Source organism: Gymnoscopelus microlampas, assembly GCF_963454915.1.
Source record: "Gymnoscopelus microlampas genome assembly, chromosome: 4".
Classification (NCBI taxonomy): Eukaryota; Metazoa; Chordata; class Actinopteri; order Myctophiformes; family Myctophidae; genus Gymnoscopelus; species Gymnoscopelus microlampas.
Window position 1 is genome coordinate 49,323,293 of NC_139941.1, and position 23,394 is coordinate 49,346,686.

At 38.7% G+C, this 23,394-nt stretch overlaps 1 protein-coding gene across 1 annotated transcript in view; it reads left to right on the forward strand.

The window, feature by feature from the left end:
* The window catches only part of LOC311042946 (H-2 class II histocompatibility antigen, E-S beta chain-like), a 57,441-nt gene that overhangs the window by 24,909 nt on the left and 9,138 nt on the right, over positions 1-23,394 (forward strand). Inside the window, exon 4 of the mRNA XM_084054053.1 lies at positions 2,577-2,849. Within this exon, the coding sequence (XP_083910179.1) occupies positions 2,577-2,849 (273 nt within the window). The remainder of the gene's footprint in view (positions 1-2,576; positions 2,850-23,394) is intronic.

A 23,394-nucleotide genomic window follows, 5' to 3' on the forward strand; every position in this document is an offset into this window, starting at 1 on the left:
CACACACACACACACACACACACACACACACACACACACACACACACACACACACACACACACACACACACACACACACACACACACACACACACACACACACACACACACCTTTTACTACCTGTATATACAGTATTGGATCTTGAATGTTGGTCCAAATACATAAACATTAAAACAGATGTTAGGAACTGTTGTTGTGACATCATGAAATAAATCATTCTGTATGAATTACTTTCATAATAAAATACAAAACAAAAAAAACATTTCAATCTGTTTCAGTGAATAAAACGTTTGACAGGAAGTTACTTTTAATATCCAACCTTTCACTTCATATAAGAACCAAACATGCAGTGGTGTAAAGTAACTAATTACATTTACTCAAGTATTGTACTCAAGTACAATTTTGAGGTACTTAAAATACATTAACTACTTCAGCCCTATTTTATACCTAGGCTATTTGAAAATAGCCGATCTACAAGCTCACAATGCGTCGCATCGCGGCGCGTTGTGAGTTTGTAGATCTGCTATTTTCAAACATTTTAGTAGCCTACTTTTACTTTTGGTACTTTAAATACATTTTTATAGCAATACTTTTGACTTTTACTCAAGTAAATTTTGAATTCCGGACTTTTACTTGCAACTGAGTACTTCTAAATTGCAGTACTGATACTTTTACTTCAGTCAAATATTTTAGTACTTTTTCCACCTCTGCAAACATGATTGTTTAACATGATGATTATGTGTTATTGTCACTGTGAAGAAGTTTGTTGTTGAATTTAATTTCATCTTTGTTTTATTTCCAGTGTTCCATGAGGAGATTTATGTCCTTGGCTGTTCAGACACAGTTAAAGACCCATATAAAGAGCACATGTTTGCACTGGATGGTGAAGTAGTGGCATACGCAGACTTCAACAAAGGGAAGGTGGTGGAGCCTCAGCCTCCGTTTGTAGATCATATGACCTACGGTGCAGACACTTATGGTTATGCTTTGGGTCAGCAGGCGGTCTGCAAACACAACCTGGACACCACTCGCACTGCCTTGAAGAAACCACCAGTGAAAGGTACATGAATACTATGAACACAATAGTTATGAACTAAAACGGTTGAATATATTTAACATTAATGAAAATGTTTAAACATGTATATTAAGCATTTATGGTGAAATGTTTTCTAAATAATATGTATTTCTAGTAAACATGAATATGTGCTCAAGGTGCTTTATTTTTATTTTATTTAACAAATCTATGCATTAGTATAATATGTACTTGTATTGTACTTTTAGTATTGTACTTTTACTACACACAATTATTTGAAAACTTTAGTTACTAGTTACTTTGTAGATATTGATTATTATTACAAAACATACAGTAACCACTTCAGCCCTATAGGCCATTTGAAAATAGCCACTAATCACAATTTGATGCATTGTGAGCTTGTATATCTGCTATTTTCAAAAGATTTGTATACTTTTCAAGACTTGAAATGGGACATTTTGTATAATGAGTATTTTTACTTTTTGTACTTTAAGTACATTTTGATGCAAATACCTTTGTACTTTTACTCAAGTACATTTTGAATTCCGGACGTTTAATTGTAACAGAGTATTTCTCTATATTGCAATTTTTGATACTTTTAAGTAAAACATTTGAGTACTTTTTCCACCACTGAAGGATGGTAGAGTGTGTTACTTTATGGTTGTTTCATTTATTGATCAATACAAAAAAAGCTCTCATGAGCTTGTAGAGTGTAGGGTGGGCGTGACCTATCACCTTGGGGGGGTTGGTTTGAATCTGTGGGTGTGGCCAAACACTGGGGGGGGGGGGGGGGGGGGGGTTATTTCAACTGGATGGGACCCCCCAAAATAATCCTATTTGAACTGGAGACCCCCCAAAAGTGTAATATTGATTGACCTGGTATCCTATAGTTTCTTTGAGGCTCTTCATTGTTCTCTCTACTCTCTATATGTGACTATTTACCTTGTTTGCTGACTAGAGTCACTGATGGGAAAAGTACTCAAATGTTTTACTTAAGTAAAAGTATCAATGCTGCAATCTAGAAGTACTCTGTTACAAGTAAAAGTCCTGAATGCAAGAATGACTTGAGTAAAAGTACAAAAGTATTTGCATCAAAATGTACTTAAAGTACAAAAAGTACTAAAATGTTTGAAAATAGCAGATCTACAAGCTCGTAGCGCGGCACTCGGTGCCGCGCTATGAGCTTGTAGATCTGCTATTTTCAAATAGCCTATATATAGTAGGTATAAAAAAGGGGTTATCCTGGAAATACATGATCGGTCTGACAGACAGACAGACAGACAGACAGACAGACAGACAGACAGACAGACAGACAGACAGACAGACAGACAGACAGACAGAGTCCGTGTAGCTCGATCTCAATGTATTTAAGATATTCAATAAACATTCAAACCTTTTAATGTCATATTTCACATCCTGAACCTATTTTAGACTTTATGTAGTGACATATTTGGCCGATAGGGGGCAGTTAATCTAGTGTTGATATTATACAGATGATAATAAAACTGAACATTAATGACATTTTTCATTGTCTATTTCCAGATGGATATGTGTTCTATGTGGCTAACCGCTGTGTGTTTAACTCCAGTGAGCTGAAGGACATACAGTACATACAGTCAATGAATTTCGATGGTGATGAGATCACCAGGTGGGACAGTAGAGTAGATCAGGTTGTTGGATACACTGAGTTTGGTGTGAAGCAGGCAGAGCGCCTCAATAAAGATCCTAGAGCACTGGCTGGGAAGAGAGCAAACCGAGAGGCACTCTGCAAACACAACATTGAGACCTACTACTCCTCTGTTCTGAACAAGAGAGGTGAGCTGATCTCAGAGCAGCACTCAACACTCATCACCTCATAAACTATAACATGAAATCACATGATTCTATTCAGAGATGATTAATGGTGTTAATATTGATCTGATAATGATTATAAAACATTACTTAATCTGCTGACAAACATTTCAGATCCTCTTAACCCATTAAGATCTGAAGAAGCATCTGTATCACATTTTGATTTGAGCTAAAAAGCATTACTTTACACTTTGGCTATAAAAAAATAGCAGATCTACAAGCTCATGCTATGAGCTTGTAGATCTGCTATTTTTTTTAAATCAAGAAAATGTGTGTAAATTCATATATTTATATTATTTTCAAGCTAACATTTTTAACTCAAATATTTGCTTCTGGGGGTCCCTGGAACAAAGTATTTTGAGATGGGCGTCAGCATTTTGGGTGGTCCTTTACATGAAAAAGTTTGAGAGCTACTGATAAAGCAACAATAGTTTTTCAGAAAACTGGATTTAGAAGACATTTATAAAATCGGCCTCAGGTCTTAATGGTTTAAACACTTAAAGGGATAGTTCACGCCAAAAGTTACGTATTTTCTACAACCCATGAAGCCTTGAATTCATGGAGATTTTTTAGTTTTTGTCTCATTCCTGAGACAATAATTTGATTGATTAATTTGGAAAGATGCTAATGTCTCTGGTAGGAGACTCAAAGGAGACTCTTTGAGTCTCCTATTGGAGAGACCGCCGGTCATCAAATTATTGGCTTAGGAATGCGACAAAAAATAAAAAAATCTAGTTCTAGTTCAAGGCCAGGTCTATTGCTACAGTCTGCAGATTATGGTGGTAGATTGGGAGTGAGTCTGCAGCTCTAACTGCAATGGGGAGTTTGTTCCACCGTTTGGGAGCCAGAAGGGAGAAGAGTCTAGGACGTGTGGAGCGTTGTCCAGGGTGTTTTAGAGAAGATTCTGACAGCTTCCCTGTGTTAGCTGATCTGAGTGAGCGGGAGGGGTTGTAAGCCTGTTGAAGCTTTCTAGATCATTTGGATCTCATTTGGATAATATACAATTATTAATGATAATGACATGTTCAAATGACTGGTATATATTAATAAGTGTAATAATAATGATGATAATAATAATAGTAATAATAATAATAATAATAATAATAATAATAATAATAATAATAATCTTATTTATCCAGTGGAGCCCAAAGTGAGACTGAAGTCAGAGACTCCCCCTCGTCGTGGTGAACACACTCACATGATGAGGTGCAGCAGCTACGACTTCTATCCTAAAGTGATCCTGGTGACCTGGTGGATAGGTCAAGAACCTTTGACCTCTGGTCTCTCCTCTACCGCTGAGCTGTCTGATGGAGACTGGTACTACCAGTACCACTCCTACCTGGAGTACACACCCAGGTACACACCTAACAGACACCTATACATAGAAATACACACCTAATAGACACGTATACATTAGGGCATTCACGAATAGTGATTTTTAGTATTCGAATTATTCGACCTATAAGTATTCGAATATTCGATTAATCGATTTGATTATAAAAAATAAAATAATAAAAAAATAAAAAATAAAAAAAATAAAAAGTTTTTTTTTTTTTTTTTTTTTTCAATGACATTGATGACTGGACTCAAGGAATGCGAGTTGACGTCACACCAGAGCTCACAGCTGCGTGTCTGCTGCAGAAAAGCCACTAAAAAAAAAAAAATCTAAAAAAAAAAAAAAAAAAACTTTTTTTAATTTTTTTTTTTTTTTATCGAATAATCGAATAGTGGTTTGATAGTCGAATAGTCGGTTTGATAGTCGAATATTCGAATATTCGATTATTCTGTTAATGCCCTAGTATACATACATTCTTTAAGAATAAAAAAAATGGCCCATTAATTGGTAGGCTAATATTAAGTCGCACGCACGCACGCACGCACACACACACACACACACACACACACACACACACACACACACACACACACACACACACACACACACACACACACACACACACACACACACACACACACACACACACACACACACACACACACACAGAATAACAAGGGTAACAAAGGTCAACGGATCAATGTGTCGAATCCCGGCACGTTTCAGCGTGTAGATCGACTACTACTACTACTGTGTGTGTGTGTGTGTGTGTGTGTGTGTGTGTGTGTGTGTGTGTGTGTGTGTGTGTGTGTGTGTGTGTGTGTGTGTGTGTGTGTGTGTGTGTGTGTGTGTGTGTGTGTCTGTGCATGTGTGTGTTACAGATCAGGAGAGAAGATCACATGCATGGTGGAACATCCCAGCCTGACCGCGCCTATCAAGATGGACTGGGGTCAGTTACTGTAAACTAGTGTAATCTACTGTCTAAATAGCAGATAAACAAGCTCATAGCGTGGCACCGAGTGCCACGCTATGAGCTTGTAGATCTGCTATTTTTTTTAAATCGTGTACATTTGTGCAAATCTTTGAATATATATATTTTTAAAGCGAACATTTGTAACTGTCAAATGTCTCAACATATGTCTTAATTTATCTGGAAAAAAAACTATTTGTTGCTATATCAGTCGTGTTCAAACTTTTTCTTGTCAAGGACCCCCCCAAAAAAAAAATATATATATAAAATATATTCAAATATTTGCACAAATATTCAAGTGTCGCGCTATGAGCTTATTGATTTGATAAAAGCAGATTAAAGACCAGCTAGATTTGATAAAAGCAGATCAAAGAGTCATCATGGTTTCATCAATGTGAAAACAAGTCTGTTTTATAAGACAGAACAAGCGCTGATGTTCTTTTTTACAAACTGCCTCACAGTTCTGAGTCTATGACTCTGTCCCAAGATACTTTCTGCACATTACACAGCCTGCTTTATAATCATCATAGTAAAGATTCATGTCTTCTAAAATCTATCATCATATCCTTTGTTTTGGATGTATTTAGCTCTAAGAAGGACATGTCACATCAGGTGACAAACTCCTCAAGGACTGGACCAATAGGGTTGGACTCATTATTACTGAACAGACTCACAATGACTGTGTCGTCTGTTTATTGTTTATTGTGTTTGGCTGTTGTAGCTTATTGTCAGATGACTCCATGTCTGAGTCAGTGAAGAACAAGTTGTTTTAATCTACTGTAATAATATGATATGATATGATATGATATGATATGATATGAGATATAATATTTGTATTGTCAGATTTCTCCATGCCAGAGTCAGTGAAGAACAAGGTGGCCATGGGAGCATCAGGTCTGGTTCTGGGTCTGGTCTTGTTCCTGTCTGGATTCATCTACTTCCAGTGGAAGAAACGAGGTGATTAGCATGTTTAATTAACATGTTTAATTAACATGTTTCATTAATTAATCTACTACCAGTGGAAGAAATGAGGTCAGATCAACAGAGGATCACATGACATATGGAACCCTCAGAGAAATGCAAACAAACAAACAAACATGTAAAGCCACAACCTACACTGGTTTATATTGGTATTGAACCTTAACCGGTTTAGACCAGTTTAGACGACCTAGTTAGAGGTCAAAGTGTGTTCTATGTTGTCACATTTAGCTTTAATACATCAGTGTTACATTTAGTCCTAAATATGAGTCAAATGTTCACATTAGTTCTGATGACTGAATGTTGTGTGTACATTTATGCATTTTATGGAGAAATACACACAATACAGTACATCAAATGCATTTGTTTGTGTGTTTTAACTGTCTCTCTTCTTCTTCTATCAGGTCGTATTCTGGTGCCGACAACCAATGATGATCTTTAGACTCCTCCCACACACCCAGGTTCACTTCCTCTTTCTTTTTACTGAACTTTTATTATTTTTGTTTATGTATAAAAGTGTATAAAACTACAAAAAAATACACAAAACAACATGCTTGTGTAGAAGTGAAACAACTAGCCTGGCGAACCATGCCGGTCGTGTGAATTCACATTATCATGTGTCTTCTGCTTAATTTATTATAATAATGAATCTAATAATCACATTTAATAATCAAATGATTTGTTGTATCACTGATGACAATGTGATCAGATGGGGGGGGAGGGGGGGGGGTCCTCATGGTTGAAATAAACATTTCAATGATCTGTACCAAATGATTTAGTACAGTTAAAACACTGATCATTCCATCACTATCAGGATCAAAGACAGAACCTTGTGGTCCAAAGGAGAGTGTTCTACCAACTGAGCTGCCCTTCTTACTAAGATACACTATTGACAAAGTATTGGTCAAATGTTGAATGGACTGAGTTGTTTCTACTTTGATGGTTACTGTAGTTGCAGGGAGGGTGCTGGGAGGTTAGGTTTTCAAGTAGTTTATTAATTGTTCATGATCTATTATCCATTTATAGTTTTAAATAATTAAACCATTAACAAACATTTAACAAGTTATTATTGACACATAAATAATCATTTGGGAATGATTACTTTACTATTATAAGAGAAGGTTATTCTGTTAACATGTTCACACACTTAATACATTCTGATTCTTATTGTTTTTTTGTCTTTTCACAGAACACCTGGGTGTGTTTTCAGAGAAGCAGAGAGTCATTGCTGCTCCCTAGTGGAGAGAGGAGGAAATATCTGTGTGTCCATTCAGCTTTTAAATACTCATAGCAGCAGCACAATGATGACATCATCAACCTTTTTCACTAATGTGTCCTTTAAACAATTCAAAATGCTAAATGGCTAGCGAAGGCTAACGATAATTACTGTCTTTTCCCAGTGTTACGCAAAGGTTGACGTGGTTTTGAGGTGATTTTATGGTTAGGTTTATAGACATAGTTTATGTGAGGTTAAAGGTCAGGGTTTAGGGTTAAGGTTAGGTTCATAGACATAGTTTATGTGAGGTTAAAGGTCAGGGTTTAGGGTTAAGGTTAGGTTTATATACATAGTTTATGTGAGGTTAAAGGTCAGGGTTTAGGCGCCACCTGGGCGACACACCAAAGGAATAGGGAGTCCCAATTAGTGTGGGCGGTTCATCAAATTACTTTGTATAGTTTCTGTCGTCAGAAAACACAAAAATAATATTTCAGTTCTACACTATATTGAAACATTAATATTAATATCCATCTGAATGGAAGTCAGTCAACCATGTTTTTGAAAAAGGTTTTATTATTATTTTATAATTGACCATAAGTCATTCATTATTATGTAATCATTTATAATATGTGATAATTAATGTGTTACGATCATCATGACATCACTATTTCCCTGTGATGGGTGGACCTGGTCCTCTAGGGTGGTCTGAGGTGATGTGTGGACCTAAACCCTCTAGGGTGGTCTGAGGTGATGAGTGGACCTAAACCCAGGGTGGTCTGAGGTGATGGGTGGACCTGGTCCTCTAGGGTGGTCTGAGGCGATTATTTATCTTTCCGTTTTTCAGCTCCACTGTTGTGTTAGCCTGGTAAACCCTCCCTCCGGAAATCTCATTTCCATTTGATTTCTGTAAGGAGTCTGGTCTGAAACGCCTTTCTGCAATAATCGCTGTGGGCTGGAGTTGGGCGGGAGTAATACCGTTGACTGACAACCCCTTCAACCAATGATCGTTTTTCCCCTTCAGCCAATGAGCAGTTCATATTGACGAGCTCCAGACTATGTGACGCAACGGGACTTTTGGGACGGCCATGCCGAAAATAGGTTGCCTTATTGGGATACATGCCACTCACTCCCCGCCCCTGCCGGTTCTCTAAATTTATATTTTTAAATAGGCTCTGTCATGATTAATTGACCACATATATGAAGTTAAACAACTAAATTCTATCCAAACGATATCTTATAAGTAAATTCCGTGCCTCAAAAAAGAAGTTTGAAAGCGTTATAAAACTGAAAGTAAGAAGTGAAGGCACTCGCACAAACAACAATGGCTGCCGTTCGTCTTTTGTCGGCGGCTCTCAGGCTGCACTCGGGTTCATTCGGGCTCACTCGAACTCGCCACCTGATTGGCCAACTGTCGCTGTCAATCACAGAACAATGAGCGACGACGCTGATAGGCTCGTCGGCTCGGCGAGCAGAGCGATTATTGGAGAAAGGCGTTTCAGACCAGACTCCTTACAGAAATCAAATGGAAATGAGATTTCCGGAGGGAGGGTTTACCAGGCTACTGTTGTGTATCTATCCGTTCCTTCTCCCCTGGGATCTGGGCCCCTGATCATGAATGGTTTGAAGTTCAGATGTTAGATTTTGGCTTTAATTTGCTTGGTTTGAATGGAATGTCTTAATATCAATAAAGGAATGAGAAAATATAATTGTGCCTCATGTTCTCATACATTTCACTGCAGGTGGGTTGCCAATTTCAGCCAATCAAGAGAGAGTGCCCATTCACAATATAGAGCTATTTAACACTGTTACTGAACAAACACTCTATAGTAATGATTACTATCACAATATAGAGCTATTTAACACTCTTACTGAATAAATACTCTATAGTAATGATTACTATCACAATATAGAGCTATTTAACACTGTTACTGAACAAACACTCTATAGTAATGATTACTATCACAATATAGAGCTATTTAACACTGTTACTGAATAAATACTCTATTACAATGATTACTATCACAATATAGAGCTATTTAACACGGTTACTGAACAAACACTCTATAGTAATGATTACTATCACAATATAGAGCTATTTAACACTCTTACTGAACAAACACTCTATACATGTACGGGTTGTAAATGGAGAAAGTGCCAAAACCAGAAATTCCGCCATGACGCTCGTGACAGACAAGCGTCATGTGAACCATGGCTAGCTTTTTAGCGGCGCTAGCCGCTCTATACCGGTAGCCCTCTATACCTGGCTTTTTGCGTCAACGTTCTGATTGGTCAGACACGTCAACAAAGTGATTGGTCAAGCTTCACGTGACACGTGGCTATAAACACATTCTAAACACTTATTGATGACAAAATGTATCAAAGGCGCCGCTACCTTCACACAGGTGTGATTTTTTAAATAAAGTCCCTCAGTTTGGCTGTTGCGATGTGACACTATTGTGAGCTTGTACTGTATAGCTATTTTTGGTACTTTTTTTTTTAATTGTGAAGTAGTGTTTCTTTTCCGATAATTTGTGAAACGTTTTTGGACATTTTTTGGGACATTTTAGCCTATAGTAACATGTCATAAATAGGGACACCAAGTTGAAAACAGCTACAGTATGACTTTGGAAAATCCATGAAGTTCTTCTTCACCGAATGATGACTTCCTCAAACATGGCTTTAACTATTGATGGTTTGACCTCCTCACCCTCCATCACACACACACATGCACTAACGCACGCAGGCACAGGCACACACACACACACACACACACACACACACACACACACACACACACACACACACACACACACACACACACACACACACACACACACACACACACACACACACACACACACACACACACACACACAGGCTGGTCCTTTGCTTCAGAACATCAAAGGAAGAGTTTGAGGGTCATTTCTCTTTGAAGCAGAAGCTCCATAGTGTTCATACGTAAATCTTTAAACTGAAGAGCTGTTGACCTCTGGAGCACAAAGACCTTCAACTGATATAAAGTGTATAAAAAGAGTTATAAATGACCATCAATGATCTAACACACCGGTTACCAAACCTTTTTAGCTCAAGACCCAATTGAGAGAAATTAGACGTTTGAAATATTAAAGAGGAGTACCTACATTTGCCACGTATTGTTGTACTTTAATATATTTTGATCGTTAGTGATGGTGTGACTATTTTCAACGTTAGTGTTATAGGATTAAGTAAATGTTACTTATCACCACTGCTTAATTGCTATTTACTACTTGAAGGATTCAGCTTCTAGTTTTTAAATAGAATGGTGAGTTATTTTCTACATAGATAGTTAAACATGTGTGAAGTATTTACAGTCTGTCTTGTTAATGTTTATCGGTAGTGTCAGTGTGAGTTAAAAGGGAGATGTTTAGATTTAAAGGTGATTTAGGTCATATTTTGCTAAAATAAGTGTTAAATAGCTCTATATTCTGATATAGTAATAGCGTGTTTGTTCAGTAACAGCGGACGCCCTGTCTCTACAGCTCTTTAATTCATTCAAATCGGGAACGCATCAGTGTAACCACTTGATCCATATTGTATGCTTTGGTCATTCAAAAATAGCAGATATACAAGCTCATAGCGCGGAGAGCTTGTAGATCTGCTATTTTTGAAACATCTTGAACACTGCAAATATTTGAATATATATATTTATTTAAAGGGAACATTTTTGACCCAAGTCTTTGCCTTTGGGGATCCTTATTACAAGATATTTTGAGATGGCCAAATACATATCCTACTATCCTACTATAATTCTAGTAACCTCTGTGCGTTTGTAGTGGAGGTGAAGCTACCCGGTTCTCCTCACTGGCTGGACCAATTGCTCTGATTTTGCACACAGCCATTGACCATTACCATCTGAACACAACTGTGAAGCCCGTTTTTCAATTTCATCAAATCTCAGCTTCTTTTTAGCGTTTTTGTGTCAAACACTGTCGCCATGGTTACGGGGCTGCCCAGCTATGGGACAAACTGCCTCCCGGGTTGCCAGATCATGTGCGCATATCCCCCCACGGCTGCGCTGCGCCGACCGGGTATGGTCTAGTAGGACTAATTTTGGGAGTCCTTGCATGAAAAAGTTCCATTGATATATAGCAACAATATTTTTTTCAGAAAATTGTTAGGATTTAGAAGACATTACATGTTGTAGAATCGGTCTCAGGTCTTAATGGGTTAATACACTGAAAACTCATGTAGACTAGCTGTGTAGATCTAACAGACCTCACATCAAAGCTCTATGCTCAACTATTTACATTTTGTCCTACAGACACACAGAGAGAGAGACAGACAGACAGACAGACAGACAGATATTTGCGTACCACTGAGTGCACCTCGCTCTATAATTCCACACTACAGTATGAGATCATTTCCTGTCTTTGATAAAGGACCACGTTGTGATTATGTTACAGCTCGGACAATTTGTGTTGCATCAACATTTACAATATTCACTTATTATTATTCAAAGTGACATTTACACCACATCACTGTTACTATATGTTTACTATATATGAGTGAGAGAGAGAGAGAGAGAGAGAGAGAGAGAGAGAGAGAGAGAGAGAGAGAGAGAGAGAGAGAGATGCGGGGGGGATTTGAACTTACTTCATTAGACAGTATTTGTAACCATTATGACAAATGAAATTTCCGGGAGTAGGGCGGAGGCCCTACGTCCTTCCGGTGGGGGCTCCTCACTGGCAGTTGTGTCAGTAGGAAACAACAGCAGAGACAACACACAGTGTGTGTGTGTGTGTGTGTGTGTGTGTGTGTGTGTGTGTGTGTGTGTGTGTGTGTGTGTGTGTGTGTGTGTGTGTGTGTGTGTGTGTGTGTGTGTGTGTGGCACTAAATTGGGGAGAAAATTGGGTAAAAAAATATATATATTTTTTTACCTGACAGTAGTATCCTAACTAAATGTACACTACATGACCCTGAAACACCAATCAAATGGTTACAGGTGACTATAGTGACACAGTTTCATGTCACCTTTTCTTAGGCCAACATAATTGTGCTTAACGATATTATCGCGATAATCTAAATATGCTTAAAACTCTTAAAATGGCACTTTTGTCAGCCACTCAAATCCCATGTTTATTTAATGTTACTGTCAAGCATTCGAGCTGTGGTGCACAGTGTCCATGCGTAATGGAGAATAAGCAAAGTAAACCTTTAGCCTGCTGGCATATTTATTAGTAGCGCACACAAAACGCTCAGTGTGTTTACACTCTTTCCCTCCTGGAATAATCTGGCGCGCTCACCGAGAACGTGATGACGTCACATCCTGAGCGTACCGTAAGCCCTGTACAAGTTGTGCAATACAATACAATAGGCTACCGTAATAGACAGAGTAGGGGCGTCATCAAATAACAACACTTAACAGTTACTGTTACAAGTAGAAGTCTGGAATTCAAAATGACCTTGGGTAAAAGTACTTGAGTCAAAATGTAGGTAAAGTACCACATTTAGAACAAATATGGGACATTTGTCATTCTACTACTCTGCCTCCACAATGTGGAATAACCTGACATCATCCATTAAACCAGGGGTCTTCAACGTTTTCAGGCCAAGGACCCCCTAGCTGAGAGAGAGATAAAGCAGGGACCCCCTACTCTATATTGTATAAAATTGTGCTTCAGATAAACGTTTTCTTTTTACTTGGTCTGCTCCGTTTTCCCTCTACACCTATATCTCTTTGCCAAAAATAGCTGATCTACAAGCTCACAACGCCTCGCGCTGCGAGGCGTTGTGAGCTTGTAGATCTGCTATTTTTGGCCAAAGTTCTCCTCAGAAAAGGGATGCTAGGGTTCAAGTGGTTAATGTACAAAAAAAAAATCATATCACACAAAAATTTTGCGGACCCCCATGTAGTAGCTTTAAGGACCCCCTAGGGGTCCCGGACCCCCTGTTGAAGACCCCTACATTAAACTAAGGATGTGAATCACAGGTTTCTTTCAAAAAGTGTCCTGAAATAAACATCTATCAGGAGGAGGAGACCACAAGGGGAGATGAATGCATCCTCCGTTATTATTTCACCCTTTTGTGCCAGGGACACAAATACCCTAAATCTTCATTATTTAGAAATAACTGTTAATAATAATCTGCAGAAACACAACATAATTGCCTCCTAACGCCTACAACTTTAACTTTTATTATTTGCCGATATCGATGTTGACCGATAGTGGCAAATATCGTCCAATACCGATATGTGGCCGATATATCGGTGCATCCCTATTTCTGACTAATAAATAATTGAATGGATCAAATCAATGTGACCTGATGACGAGGACAAAGTGTGTGTTCCTCACAAGACCAGAAACAGACCAAAAAGAAACCAATTAACAATTATTTTAGACATGGGTTATAATTTAATTAAAATTGGGACAGCCCCACTTAATCCAAGACACAGCTTGGAACACATTCATTACAAAGATAAAGATCAGGACTTGTTTTTAACAGAGAGGTAAATAATATAGTTTATGGGTCTGAGTCTGTGGAATAATTAGTCTGACAGAAAAGTCACTGATATGTCTAGTGCAGCGGTGTCAAACTCGCGGCCCGCGGGCGTTTTGCGGCCCACGGAAAGGTCCCTGGCGGCCCAGGAAATACTTTTAAAAATAGTAAATTGATACTACATCTAACAGACAGAGTCGCATTTTGCACTCACTTGCTCTGCGGCCAAGCAGCTCTCCCCCACCCGCTGCTACTTGGCTGAGTACCTCTGATGGCCCTGCCATTGTCTCCCCAGCTGTGGAATGTTGTGGCTGATTGGCTCGTTAAGAGTCTATTCAACTACTAGTCGAGTAGTAATGGCGATAGGCTACTCTTTGATCCTCACACAGGAGTCAGCACGGTCTCTCTCTCTCTCTCTCTCTCTCTCTCTCTCTCTCTCTCTCTCTCTCTCAGTGCTATGAAAACTGAGTTTGTTCAAGCAAAGAGATGTCAGGTGTCTGGGAGCAGCAAGTGATTTAGATTAATTTTCATGCTGGCTACACCATGTAAATTTGTTTTTTTTGGAAAATATAATAATGGTAATAGGTAGTTTAAATGTATCAAAGCTGCTTCTTTTATTTCTCAGGAGCTTGCCCAGTGAAATCCTCAGTATTAATTTAACTCAGAGCGTATTTAAATTCAATCTGGGAAAGCATCTGTGTCATTTTAAGATCTATTTGGCTATTCAAAAATAGCAGATATACAAGCTCATAGTGCGGCACTATGAGCTTGTAGATCTGCTATTTTTGTAAATGTAAATAATTAAAGTATAGCTAATCTTCATAAAACATTTTTTAAAGTGATATACTGTAGATAGCAGTGACTGAGATGTAGTGGAGTAGAAAGTTCTGGAAATTGGAAATACTCTAGTAAAGTAAAACTACATCAAATCTGTACTTAGGTACAGTACTTGAGTAAATGTAATTAGTTACTTTACACCACTGTTCTATAAATGTAATTATTTAACCACCCACACACATTACCAGGTATTGTTTAACTTCAAATTTAATTATTCTACTTAAAATGGTTTATAATATAATTATAATAATAATAATTATTATTATTATTATTATTATTACCCTTATTATTATTATTGTTACAAATTGCATTGTTTGTTTTCTGAGACAAGACAACAGATTGAAAAACAATGCTGTATAACTGAATGCGTGTGAGCGCGCATGTGCGTCCGCAACTGGTTCCTGCCCACCTCAAGTCACCATTTGACCAATCTTGCCCGGACACCAAAATGAGTTTGACACCCCTGGTCTAGTGTGATTATGAGCCTCCATGTTGACCTTACCTGGGACTGCCAGCAGAGGGCATCAGAGTCATGCTCTGCTGAACCAGTAATCAGTGACATGAGGTGGAAAGTAAACAATTACATGTACTCAATTACTGTACTTAAGCACCCTTTCGAGGTATTTTTACTTTACTGGAGTATTTCCGGTTTTCAATACTTGTACTTTTACTCCACAAAAATCATTATTAACATAAACATACATTAACCTCTTCAGCCATATACATAGGCTATTTGAAAATAGCCGATCTACAAGCTCACGTGTCATGGTACGACGCATTGTGAGCTTGTAGATCTGCTATTTCAAAAATATTTTTATACAATGTATACATTTGTATACTCTCAAGAGACATGTGTAATCCAGACAGAGCAGATAGTAATCACATCCTTTACTCTCTCTAGAGTTATAGACCTGTGAGGGTCCATCTGGACGCTGACCTCCTGAGTGTCTTAATCCATCAAGACCGGGAACACATCTGTGTCATTTTCTGTGATCTACAAGCTCATAGTGCGGCACTCAGTGCCGCACTATGAGCTTGTAGATCTGCTATTTTTCGTAATAGCCAAAGAAATCTGAAAATGACACAGATGCGTTCCCGGTCTTAAAGGGTTATTTAGACCAGTGGTTCTCAAACTTTTTCGTGCCAAGGACCCCCACATTGATATGTATGTGGCCGCGGACCCCCACCTGAAAAGATGTTGTGCCAGGTACCCCCAGAAGCAAAGATTTGAATTACGAATGTTAGCTTTAAAAAAATGTATATTCAAAGATTTGCACAAATGCTCACGATTTAAAAAAAAAAAAATAGCAGATCTACAAGCTCATAGTGCGGTACTCGGTGCCGCGCTATGAGCTTGTAGATCTGCTATTTTTGAATAGTCAAAGTATAAAAGGTTAAAGAGGTTAGAAATATTGTGACGCTATATTAACTAATTTTGCTGGGGACCCCCTGGTACCCCCCCCAAGGACCCCTGGGGGTCCCCGGACCCCACTTTGAGAAGCAATGATTTAGAGCTATTTCATCCAGAGGGGGACATGTGTTTTCCAGCTCCACCCAGCTGAGTGCTGCCAACAGAGGACACAACACATAGCTGGGTATGGGAAGCCTTCTGCTGTCACTTTACCCGGAATGACCCAAAGTAGAAACTTAAAGATCTCTGTGCTGCTTACCTTAACCCATTCAATCCGGGAACGCATCCAAGTCATTTTACATTTCTTGGGCTGTTCAAAAATAGCAGATCTACAAGCTCATAGCGCGGCACCGAGTGCCGCGCTATGAGCTTGTAGATCTGCTATTTTTGTAAAATTGAGATTCTTTCAGTATATATTATTTTTAACTCAAATCTTTTTGAGTTAAAAAAAAAAGTTTTTTGAAAAACGTATGTTACTATAATATCAGTGGTTCCCAAACTTTTTCATGTCAAGGACCCCCAAAATGATATGTTTTTGGCCACTGACCTACATCTCAAAATATGTTGTTCCACGGCCCCCCCCCAGAAGCAAAGATGTGAGTTAAAAATGTTCGCTTTATATATATATATATTCAAAGATGTGCAAACATTTTCACGATTTTTCAAAAATAGCATATCTGCAAGCTCATAGCGCGGTGCCGCGCTATGAGCTTGTAGATCTGCTATTTTCAAAAAAATGTGTAATTTTACTTTTGGTAGGCTACTTTAAGTATATTTTGATGCCTATACTTTTGTACTTTTACTCAACTCAGTTTTGAATTCCGGACGTTTAATTGTAACTGAGTATTTCTCCATTGCAGTATTGATACTTTTACTTAGGTAAAAAAAATTTAGTACTTTTTCCACCACTGGAAAGCAGTTGGTTTATCAGTCTGGTGGTGTGGATCTGTTTCTCTACAGTCCAATCAAACAGCTCCAGGCTGACCTTTCCAGTAGTCTGACCCATCATAAACAACACACAACTGGCACTACATCTGTCACAAGGACAAACAAACTGACAAGCTCAAATTAAATAAGTCAATTCACCTCAAAGACACCACCCACCCAAGCGTTCAATTGCAAAGTTCAACTGATTGCTCATTTGTGGGTGAATTTGTACATTGACCTTGATCTAAACGCATGTTCATGAATTCTGGTGATCTCAAAAGTATCACCAAATGAAAGGGCATCCCCCAATTTAGTTGGAAATAATACGTTCAATGTTTTTTCTACAGTGTTTGGTTCCAAATGTAAGTTGGACTAGCGGCCATTTTGACAGAGACAGACATCCTACTACTAGGACAGAGGTGGAGGTGGAGAACTGCTACTCAGGGTCTTACCTGTATAGATGAATCAAGCAGGTCAGATATCCTCTGTGGGCGGGTCCTACGGCTGGCCACACCCCTTCCACCATCGTACTATTCACACTCCCTGGGTTGTCAAAAACACAATCTGCACAAATAGCAGAATAGTAAATTATTCTGTTCTCTTTCTTTGTTCTTATGAGACCTCAATGACTTATTTTCTTCTTCATAATATCTTACAACTTAACTAAGGATATAGTAGCCTACTTCAAATATGCAAGGGATAATGCATGGGGAGGCAGTCATTATTGAAATTTAAAGCCCGACAGGGCGATTAACCACCGAGGCGCAGCCGAGGTGGTTAATCGCCCTGAAGGGCCCTGAAGGGCTTTAAAATCAAACCAAATGGTTTTCATGTCACAAAATAAGCAGAATGACCCTTTAATGCATGTCTCACTATGCTGCTGCCTCACTAACCAAGTCTAGCTAACTAGTTTAGAGCTTAGCATCTTGGTTAGCATTAAACCTCTTCATAAACATCACTAAGACGACAGTGTTGACACTAAAGTACGTTTAAAACATTAACACAACATTAACACAACCACTGGTTGTTTTTTATCAAGTATTTGGACTCAAACAAGCAATAAAGTATGTTATGTAAACAGAATTATCTTTGGTCTATGGACTCTAATGTCTCATTAGCTCTGATGTATTATGGAAACGTACAATAAATGATGATTATTCTGTGTTTTCATACCAGAAGTTCTTCTTCACAGCAACCAAACAAAACCACCTGGCAGGAAGTGACGCTTACAGAACAGGAAGCAGTTCCTGAATATATAGAGTGTATAAAGTGTATTGCGCCCTCCAGTGGGAACAGCATCTAACTACACCTCTAAATCACACATCTCTACACTTTGCATCACAGTCTATGGATGTCTCTATCATCTGTGAGATCCTCTGTGAGAGGAAATACTGCCTGTTGTGTCCTCTTTACATCATAATGCTACTTTTCTTGGCGTTATACGTTATGTTAAAATGAATACCATACTGGGAACAAATCCTAGGAAGCTGTTGTAAGCCAGCACTATAAGGGGAAAAGATAACCATGTCATTCACATTACATGAATAACAACAATATTCCCAACCAGACAGACAGTTTTATACAATACAATAATGTATAATGTCATCATTCTAGCGCCAATTTTTATAAAGATTGAGAAACGGGGAAGAAAATTTGCAAAAAAACCAATATTGTGCACCTCTAATTTATATGAATTTACTCATGATATATTTAATATAATCATGATCAGACAGTGACAAAAAAACAAACATTTAAATACACTTCAGCTCACTTTAAGGTCACTTTATATATAAAAATCTCAGGATCTCAGGATTTATCTAGTCCAATCAGATTGGGGAGTTTAATGAGACTATACGACGATTTGTTTTTATATAGAAAATAGGTCTTTAATTATGACCTTTATTGGAGGCTACAATTCCAAGTGTTTGAGAAACTTTCAGTGCTGATTTAGCCCATTTAGACTGGGCAAGAATCTGTGTCATTTTATTTGGCTATTCCAAAATAGCAGATCTACAAGCTCATAGCCACCAAGTACCGCGCTATGAGCTTGTAGATCTGCTATTTAAAAAGAAATGGTATATATTTTTTAAAGCGAACATTTGTAACTCAAATCTTTGCATTGTTGGGAACGCATCTCTGTCACTTAAAATGTCTTTGGCTCGTTTTTAAAAAAAAACTGAAAATGTGTGCAAATATTTGAATATATATATACACATTTTTAACTCAAATTCTTGCTTCAGGGGGTCCCTGGAACACAATATTTTGAGATGAGGGGGTACGCGGACAAATACATATCATTTAGGGAGGTCCTTGACATGAAAAAGGGTTGAGAACGACTGATGTATAGCAACATACGTAAAAAAAAAAAAAAAAAAACTGTTGGGATTTAGAAGACATTTGTAGAATCCCCAGAAGCAAAGTTTGAGTTACAAATGTTTGCTTTAAAAAATACATATTCAAAGATTTGCACAAATTTTCACAATAAAAAAAAAATAGCAGATCTACAAGCTCATAGCTCGGCACTCGGTGATTTGCTATTTTTTATGAATAGCCTAGGCCGTTACCGTGTGATGTACTGGAACAGCTCCTTGATCTCCGTGGAAACGGGCAGGTTGTCGTAGTCAGCGGGATGGTACGCCCCCTCCGCCCCGCCCCCCTCGCTCATCATCCTCATCCTCGTCTTCATCATCGTCAGAGTCCTCCTCCTCCTCGGAATCCTCCTCCTGCTCTGGCCCCGCCCCCTCGTTAGGGCTCGTTAGGAGGCCGGGCTGCCGTCCCATTGGCTCTTTGGCCTTCTGCTGTTGCTCCTCCCCTCCCCCCTCCTCCTCGTCAAACTCGTCGCTGCTGCTATTGGCTGCCGCCATCAGGCCACGCCCCCTTCCTTTTCCCGCGGCCGGTTACTGTCTGAGACACGAGAGACAAGACATGCAGGGGTTAATAGATTTAATTTATAATAAAATATAGGTTAGATTTTAATAACATCATTGGATTTCAAATATAATGAAAATAGCAGATATACAAGTTTGCGTCGTGACGTGTTGTGAGCTTGTGCATCAGCTATTTGTGTTTAAAAATAAATACATCTCTACCGTGATGTGTATATGTGTGCGACGTGCGTTACTGTGGGGTCTGTGTGTGTGTGTGTGTGTGTGTGTGTGTGTGTGTGTGTGTGTGTGTGTGTGTGTGTGTGTGTGTGTGTGTGTGTGTGTGTGTGTGTGTGTGTGTGTGTGTGTGTTGTGAGTTCAGAAGGAAGCACGCACATCCAAAAAAACGTATCAGGTGCTGAACCAAAACACACACATTATAGAAAAAGAAGAGGAGGTCCACACACTGGTAGCTCCCAGTAGAACATGTATTAATAAGTTAGCACAACAAGCTAAGGGAAAAAGTACTCAACGGTTTTACTTAAGTAAAACTATCAATACTGCAAAGCACTCCGTTACAAGTAAAAGTCCGTAATTGCGTATAAGCACTAAAGTATTGGTATCAAAAAGTACTTAAAGTACCAAAAGTAGAAAGTACTCATTATGCAGAAATGTTTTGAAATGTATAAAAATCTTAGTAGATCTGCTAGAAAATAGCAGATCTACAAGCTCACAATGCGTCCCAACGCGACGCATTGTGAGCTTGTAGATCTGCTATTTGGCCAAAAAGTAAAAGAGCTTAAGTGGTTAATGTATGTTTTGTAATAATGATCTAAATCTACAAAGTAACTAGTAACTAAAGTTTTCAAATAATTGTAGTGGAGTAAAAGTATAATATTTACCTCTAAGATATAGTGGACAGAATCTGTAGAAGTAATATACTTTTTTTTTTTTTGCACAAATCAGCCTCCTGGTTAAGCTCTAAAAGGCAGATGTGAAAAATGCAGGGCAAAGGTTTTTCCTTGGCCTCTAGGGAGTGTGCATGCAAAGTTTCACACAGATCCGTGCAGTTATAGGTAAAAACGCGAAACGGCCTGTTATAGCGCCACCATGAGGATGATTTGAAAATGTTGAAGTAGCATTTCTTCCTCAGCCTAGTGGGAATGTGCGTGCAAAATTTCACGGAAAAATGCTGCGTTGATAATTTGAGGCATTTTGTTCAAAACGAACCAATCCTGGAAACTTTGGAAGCCAATCTTAGCCAATCAGGATGGAATATGGAAAATTGAACAGATCTGTGTTGATCACATGACTATAGAGATACCGTGTACCGATTTACGTGAGGTTTGGACAAAATCTGTAGGAGTGATATCCAAAAATGTGTTTTGCACAAATTGGCCTCCTGTTGGCGCTATGACAGGCCAATCTGAAAAATTCGGGGCAGATGTTCGGCTTTGGCATCCAGGGAGTGTGTGTGCACAGTTTCGCAGCGGCCGGGCCTGCGGTGCCGGAGAATAGCTGTTCACAGACAGACACACGGACGGACGGACGGACGGACGGACGGACAGGGTGCAAAACATACTCTCTCGTCATGCCTTTCGGCCTGGCGGAGACAATAATGGATTGAAACAAAATGAACCTTCAGGCTGAGTGTCAGGCTATGCGTTTGTGCTATTGTGGGGGGGGGGGATTAAAGCATTTCACTTTAATCTGTCCATGGCTATCATAGCCAACTGTTATGGTATGATTAGGTATGATTGGTCAGAAGTAGACTAATTAGATGTTGCTGTGCTTACGCACACACGCACACGCACGCTCGCAAAATGAAGTGGTGCAACAAAACTGTAATTACAACAAATCCTAGATCAACAAGTCCTTGATTAGTCCTAAACTAAGCTTTATTTAACCTTTGTTGGTGCTCATTTCACTGTGAAATGGAATAGATAGATTCAAAGTGTCCTCATTGTCATGATATGTTTACATTGTCAAAGCGAGTCAAATAAAACAATGCATAAATAAATAAATAAATGTACAGTCAGTCTGTCAGGTTGTTCACATCAACATGTCTCTCTCTATAGTAACTGCTGATGTTTAATAAAAGAATAATCCTGATTGGCTGTTGAGTGAATCAGGAAGTGAAATTAAAGTTTGGAGAGTTTCCATTGAGAAGCTTCGACCAACCAACCACACACACACACACACACACACACACACACACACACACACACACACACACACACACACACACACACACACACACACACACACACACACACACACACACACACACAGTTTTAGTTTTGTCAGTAGGAGGGGCAAGATTTTGTTGGAGGGGGTGGGAGGGAGACAAAAGCTATGGAACTCTGACTGCTATTTTTAAACTATGGAATTGGAAATAATAAACCATATTCACATGGTGGCCATTTTTGCATTTTGCATTGAAGAAACAGGGTGGCATTTCATTAACTTAATAGCAAGATGGCCGCCGTGTGAATATGGTCTTCAGAGACCACACCCCCTTCACCCTGCATAATAATACATATGTGCAGAGTAGACCAGTGGAGTGCTCCAGCATTTTATTTGGGTTTACTCTTCTGAAGTGACCAGATATTTTACTTTCTGATTCAAGTTGTCCCGCTTTCTTTCTTTCTTTCTTTCTTTCTTTCTCTTCAACAGAATCATCTTTATTGTCACATCACAGGTTAAAGGTGTAAAGAAGTGGGTGAAATTATTTTTAGTGCAGCTCCATCGTTTTAGTTATTTTCAGAAAGAGAAAGACAAGAAGACGGGGGAGGGGCAAGGAGAGAATAAAAGATGAATTAAACAAAGATATGTACATACGGTATGTACATGAGGAGACATAAGGTGCATCAGCAGCAGCTATACATGATATGTGCAAAAATCCAGACTGTCCTCTTTCCAGAAACAGATGATGTAACATCATATCTTTAATCTGATTGGCTGATTCTTCTGAACTAAAGAACGAGTCCTCCTTCATTCTCCTTCAGACTCCAGAACTTCTCTTCCAGTAAGCATTGTTTACTCTGATCTGTTTATTCTGATCTGTTTATTCTGATCTGTTTATTCTCATCTGTTTATTCCCATCTATTAAATTCAGATCAGTTTTGATCAGTGATGATAAAGATTACAGCCACCCTCCTCATCCTCTCCTCTGTACTTCATGTCAAAGCGATCCCAGGAAGTAAGTACATTATATTTATGTTATTATATAATATATACATTTATATCTACTGTTATTATATAAAACCAAATAAGAACGATACACAATACAAACAAATGACACACATGCACACATGCACGCACGCGCACACACACACACACACACACACACACACACACACACACACACACACACACACACACACACACACACACAAGTTCGCCTCTGTCAGCAGGGGGGGCAAGATTTTGTCGGGGTGGGGTGGGGGGGGGGGCAAAATGGAACTCTGACTGGTATTATTTTACTCTATGGAAT